Below are 6,086 nucleotides of genomic sequence, written 5' to 3'. Positions count from 1 at the left end.
GCCTGCTTACTCGGGTCAGTTTTGTTCAGTAGTTGTGTCCCGGCATGGTTTCTGACAAGCACAGCAGTAGTAGCTGAGGTTAATAACTGTGGAAGCCAGAGCTGTTCCTCGAGGTGAAGTCCCTGAGGCGGAGCGCGGGGCGGCGGGTGGCCCAGCCGTGGGCAGTGGCTCCCCCTCGGAGCAGGAGGGTCAATGTACACGTGTCAGAGCCCTGGCTCCTCACAGAGCACCAGCCTCCTTTTGCGGAGACGGGGGATTGTTTTCCTGGCTTTTCATCTTCTGAATAGATGGCCCTCGGAGAGAGAGGAACCCACTGGCCGTATTCGCTTGGCGTAAGCTTGGAAGCACCAAACAAAATAAACATTTTTGCTGAAGAGTGTCATAAAGGCAGCAGTTACCTTCTGGATGCCTGTACTGGCACGCAGATGGCAAAATCCCGTTCTCTGTGATGGACTTGCACCATCTTTTGAGTCCTAGGCCCACATGGGCCTGTTAGGCCATTCCCGGCTGGGACTCACAAAGTCCTTACCGTCAGAACATAATGAACATATCAGAACATAGTGTTTTGATGTTTAGGTTTTATAATCTGTTTTCACTGCTTTTGGTTGGGTACAAGTGCTTTGTTCTAAGTTCTCATCACCTTTATTTCTTCTTCTAGAACTCAAACCGAGCCAGTAAGTGGAACATCAGCCATGCCGTGCGTGCATTATAAGTTCTCTTCCCTGCTGCACTACGACACGGTCACCTTCAGCGGCCTCAACATCACCCTGGGCGACCTCAAGCGTCAGATCATGGGCCGCCAGAAGCTGAAGGTGGCCAACTGCGAGCTGCAGATAATGAACGCCCAGACCAGAGAAGGTGCGTGGGGGCGGTAGGCACGGGGCCTCGGGCACTGCCCGGCTGGCGGCGGCCGTGGCCTGTGGGAGCCACACTCTGCTCTCTGTGGCTTGTTCCCACGTGGCGTGAGTCAGCTTGGGGCCCGTCCCGCCGGCGTGCGGGGAACCGGGAGGGCAAGCGGCGCCAGCGATTCAGTGGTGTGGGAAGGGACAGTGCGATTCGGCCACCATCGGTAGCTGTGGCTTGTGTGGGGACCTCACAGAGCCGTTCCGATCTGTTGTTAGACACGGAGCTGGGCGTAGAAGACTACGTGGTCGATGTGCAACGTCTAGTGCTTGCAAAAGCCCAGTAGCCACTTACTGGCCATCACTGGCAGTAAAACAAGTTTTGTGCGAGAAGGGAGTAGGAATCAACAATGGTGTTGGCTCCAGCTTTGTTGAACATTTCTGTTGGAGCTCTGCTTGGACAAGCGTGAAAAGTAGCCCTGTTGAGCGTGATGTCGCTGCTCAATCTGCAGATGTGGAGTCGTGGCGAGGCAGAGTGACACTGGTAGTTGCCAGGGCCCCGCAGCTACATGGGATGTTGCTGCCTGCGGGGAACAGGCTCCTGCTGGCAGATGCCAGTTTTGTCTGAGAGCTCTTAGACTAAGCTGGAAGCTGTTAAATTCAAAGCGAGCAAACAGAAATTTCCGGGGACTTCAGGAATAATGCTCCAGCTTTAGTCCTTTCCTTTTTAAAAACAAAACAGTTAACTTTTAAGTCTACATTGTTTGACTTCACCAGATTTCATCATTGACACAGATTTCATCACCAAAATGAACGTGAAGGAAAAATGAATGTATGAAAGCCAACAGGTGTCAGGTCCCTTCACAGAACTACCTCGGCAGCATACTCCGCTGTTTGTAAACCCTCTTCCACAAATTCTCTGCCTCAGTGACCCAGCTGGTGGGATACTTCAAGTCCCACATACAAATATGTGCCGTGATAAGTGTCCTGTGCAAATAAAGCCTTTACTTCACCAGGTTATTGTCACTCTTCAGTTTTCAGTTGATCCATTTAAATGTGTACTGATTGACTTTTAAGGGGAATTCATTTTTCTATCAGTCTGGTATTAGATGGCTGGAGGCACTCCCTGTGCACTTCACAAGCAGATTGAAAACAAGCATCCCTCTCTCTATCTATATATATCTGCATGCAAGGACAGTCTGTTCAGAAGGCAGATGTCAATGCTTCTCTTCTAATGGTCAATGAATTGTCATAAAATACAAAAAGAGGACCCATTCCTCTTTTTGCATCATACACCTGTTGTGCATGTTCCAGCTGACCTCTGCAGGCTTGCAGAATTGGCGAATAAGTGCACTGGTTGCTGTCCTCATATACACAGCCTCCCTCGAGGAGAGGTGCTGCCACCTGCAATCTTCTGCAGACCTACCACAACCCTCAGCTGGGCACAGGCGTAGCAAACTCCTGCCTTTTTGTGGAGCCACTGTTACTTATCCTGTGCCTCTGAAATCTCAGTCCAGTGGTTTGTGATCTGGACCAGAAAGAACACTCTGCATGACTCCGTTCAGCAGGTGGAAACAGCTGCTTTGGGCTTCCAGAGCTGCCGCTGCCATCATCTCCCCATTGCTTGTCAGCCTCAGTGCTGTTTGAGCTCCTCCGACATCAAAAAGTCCCGTCTCAGGCCTTTCCTGACAGGTGGCTGTGTAATGGTGAGATTCCCCATTTGAGCAGAGCTCTAGGCGTTGGTTTCAGGGTATGACTTCTGTAAAAGCTTTGGGTTTTGTCATTAGTACTTTCACAGCAACTTTGGCTTTCGGGCCATTGTTCTGATTCTGCCTCCAAAGGTAAGGGCTTTTAATAGGTAAAACTGTAGGCAGATTACAGGGCATGGCTGCTGATGGTGCTTTAAAACGTTTAGTCATATCCAGCTTGCGTAAGTACAATATATAAACCATTCTCATGGAGACGTCTTTACATTTGAGGCTCACTCATGGAGAGATCTTTACATTTGAGGCTTACTCAGTCAAAGTGCCTCAGGTAGCTCCTCCTCTTCAAAAGACGAACACGGTGTAAGCCAAGGCAAAGCATGGAGACCTTCAGGCACACACTGGTTTCAAAAGGCTTTTCAGAAGACTTGTCTTCGTAATTAATTTCATTTGAGTCTCTCTGCTCTGCAAAAAGTGAATGGAAAGAATTCACGTCCCTTTGGCTTATTCAAACTAGATGATTAGCTTAAGAGAGGAGATACCACTTTAGTTGGAGCCAGTTCTGCCCTCCGTGTGAAAGCAAGCTCAAAAAACCCCTCAGGTTTCTGTGATCCAAATTCTAGCACTGCCAGTTCCGTTTGCATTCGCATGTACAGCACTGAGCAGCTGACAGTGTGGCTGTCGATGGATGAAACCCCGAGAAACAGAGAGCTGGCGGCTCTCTTCTGTGTTCTGTCAGTCCCCAGCACTCGCAGCACAGGGGAATCGTTTTTAGTGAACAGCTCGGAAAGCAGCGGCGCAGAGTTTTCATGCTTTAGCCGAGCGCCTGCTTTGTTTCAGGGCAAGCTGGTCAGACTTTAGACTCTGGTTTATGCAGGTGAGACTTTGCTGTGGTTTGTTTCTCTCCAAAGATCTCTCGGGTTTGTAGCCTAACAGAAGCAAAAGCAACTTGAGCTAGGTCAGGAAAGAACCTCATGCATGAGCAGACTCTCTTTTAGTGACCTTTGAGACCATTTTGCTGCTGGCATCCAAGCTGTTTGAAAAGAATGGAAAAGGTTTTGCTGCTGGTGTTTGATTCTCAAACCTGAAGACTTCTTGAAAGGTTCTGTTAGTGTGTTGAGATGACAGAAGTGTCATGTTACATATAAAATTTTGCTTTTATGTCTGTGAAGGGGTTCTCTCAGGTGCTATGTAATTGCATATTAATATACATTCTTACGAACTGACTGATGTTTTCTTCGGTATTGGTGTTGTTTTCAGAATACACAGATGATAACACCCTGATTCCTAGGAACTCCTCGGTGATTGTTAGAAGAGTCCCTGTTAGAGGAGTTAAACCTACCAGCAAAACACGAGTTATGTAAGTACCCATAAAGCATTGTAGTCTGTGAGGGGTTGCAGTGTGTTAACTTTTTTTATGGAGATTAGTTTACAGAGGCATTCGGAGTGTATCTTTCTTCTTTTTACTGCTTTTACAGTAAAGAGAGATACGCATGTTCCCATCTCAGAAGAGTCTGTCAGTGTTTGACTGTGTCTTGCATTTGGGGGAGGCGGGGTGGGATATGGCAGGTATTCTTATGCCTCAGATCTGGCTTTCTGGCATACTGGCTACAGAGGAAAGACCAAGGGTCGCTATTTGGATGGTTGATTATTTAAGAGCACAAAGCTGTAGCACAGACTTCATCGTTTTGATGCTTACACAGCAGAGTCAAAATATCTGAGGACTTCCTCTGGCACTGTTGTGTTCTAGAGCTGTAAGTCTTACAGTAATTGCTGACAAACTAGAAATGGGATTTTTTTTTTTTTTAAGTTGCACTGAATGTGCCAAGAGAGAACAGTTTATGTATACAAATACATTTCCACATTCACTAGACTATCAGAACATAATGCCTTGATGTTTAGGTTTTATAATCTGTTTTCACTGCTTTTGGTTGGGTACAAGTGCTTTGTTCTAAGTTCTCATCACCTTTATTTCTTCCTCTAGAACTCGAACCGAGCCAGCAAGTGGAACACCAAAAGCGGTATGTAAAAACACAATCTCACACTTTTTTCCTACACATTGTACTTAATTCTAAACAACGCAGCATCGTATTAATCTCCCAAACATTAACTTAATCTGTTCTGCAGTAAGACATAGTACATGTTGTAGAGACCATGTATTTGATTCACAGCACAGTGAAAACTGAGTAATGCCATCATTTGCACAGTTCTAATGTGAATATTGGTATTTGTGCCTAGTGATGCATTGTGTTTCATATTGAATATGCTGGAGTATTTCCTGAATGACTTTGTGTTGTACAGATAATGTAGGATTGGTTTTAGATCAGGTGGGTTCAAGGTTTGCACAATTCAATTGGTGCTGTGTTCTACATCTGTCTGTCTAGAGCTAGTATGTTTGTATAGGCTGTCGTGTGCTCTTTGTTTCTTGCAATTAAAATTGTTTGGAGTGTATTTTTTGCCATTTTCACATTGTATCACTTAGCTTTTGTTTTTAAATACTTTCTTTGCCTAACAGTTTTGGAAGATGTTATCAAAACGCACTGAGAAACCATTGTTGTTCCACTTGGTACTGTTTCTTACTTTTGACTTGGTGGTTCCAACAAATCCCAAAATCAACGTATCCCATACGTTTTGAGGACGGTTCTGTGCAGCTAAGATTCCTTTTCGTGTCCTGAAATACTTGGGTATTTGTTCCTAAAGCTGTATAACTGAAGTGATATTGTTTGGCCTCCTCTGAGTGCTTAAAGGTCTCTAACGGATTGCTGTGAGTTTAAATGTTGTTGCTACCTGACGTGGCATTCCTAAGTTCTGCCTTTGATCTTTCCGTTTTATCCGATGAAACGGTTTAGTTTCATAGTTTGTCTGCAAATGCAAATATCTAAAACCCAGCACACCGAGTTTAGCTTCTTCTCATGAACCACGTAGGCCCTCTGAAGCTGTCATAGGTGTGGACTTTGTTTTGAACCAATACAATTACATTAGGTTGGACATGTCTCTTTCCGTGACACTCGGAGGATATAGTGCAGACTTTCAGGCTACAGTAGAGGTTAACTTTTGCTATGTTTTGATTGTACAACTTGAATATGTGTTTAATTTTTTGTGAACAGATTGAGGACTCTTCTGCACCCACTCCTCTGGCCCAGCTCATTAAGGTATGTGTATATTCTTGTCAAAGACTTAAAAAAACCCCACCACCACCAACAAAAAACCCCACTTGCTTCATATTTTTAAATCTTGTATGGTGATGTATAACTGGATGACTGTTGTAATGTGAACAAAACTTAATTTTTAATAATTTACAGTATTGGTTTTAACTTTAAAATGTGTCTATATTTCCATAGTATCCCGTAAAGAGTAGTTCCCAGTTTGGGAGGATAGAAGGGGAGTCCCTCAACGTAATGTTGCACTATTGCTCATCTTCAAGACATAAAGAAGCAGCACTTCAGGAGCTGTTTACTGTTTCTCAGAGCTTTCGTTAATTTTGTGTTGGAGACTGACACAATTTTCACAGAAGAATTTAACTGGCTGCAAGTTATGGACA

At 44.9% G+C, this 6,086-nt stretch overlaps 1 protein-coding gene across 1 annotated transcript; it reads left to right on the top strand.

Moving 5' to 3' along the window:
- Positions 1–692: 692 nt before the first annotated feature.
- Positions 693–4,743, top strand: LOC141922378 (E3 ubiquitin-protein ligase RBBP6-like). Its single transcript, XM_074821511.1, has 3 exons — positions 693–858; positions 3,806–3,905; positions 4,530–4,743. Exons 1-3 carry the CDS (start codon positions 693–695, stop codon positions 4,612–4,614), a joined length of 351 nt encoding a protein of 116 aa, XP_074677612.1. The 3' UTR covers positions 4,615–4,743.
- Positions 4,744–6,086: the final 1,343 nt, after the last annotated feature.

The sequence above is a fragment of the Strix aluco genome, chromosome 4 (assembly GCF_031877795.1).
Source record: "Strix aluco isolate bStrAlu1 chromosome 4, bStrAlu1.hap1, whole genome shotgun sequence".
In the NCBI taxonomy this organism is placed as follows: Eukaryota; Metazoa; Chordata; class Aves; order Strigiformes; family Strigidae; genus Strix; species Strix aluco.
This window is presented reverse-complemented; position numbering and strand designations above follow the sequence as displayed.

What these genes read in the sequence shown, in the direction of transcription:
- LOC141922378 (XM_074821511.1), top strand. Translation starts at nt 693, where the DNA reads ATGCCGTGCGTGCATTATAAGTTCTCTTCCCTGCTGCACTACGACACG. An exon ending in GAACGCCCAGACCAGAGAAG is followed by an intron (nt 859 to 3,805) that starts GTGCGTGGGGGC and finishes TGTTGTTTTCAG; the next exon opens with AATACACAGATGATAACACC. An exon ending in ACCAGCAAAACACGAGTTAT is followed by an intron (nt 3,906 to 4,529) that starts GTAAGTACCCAT and finishes TTCTTCCTCTAG; the next exon opens with AACTCGAACCGAGCCAGCAA.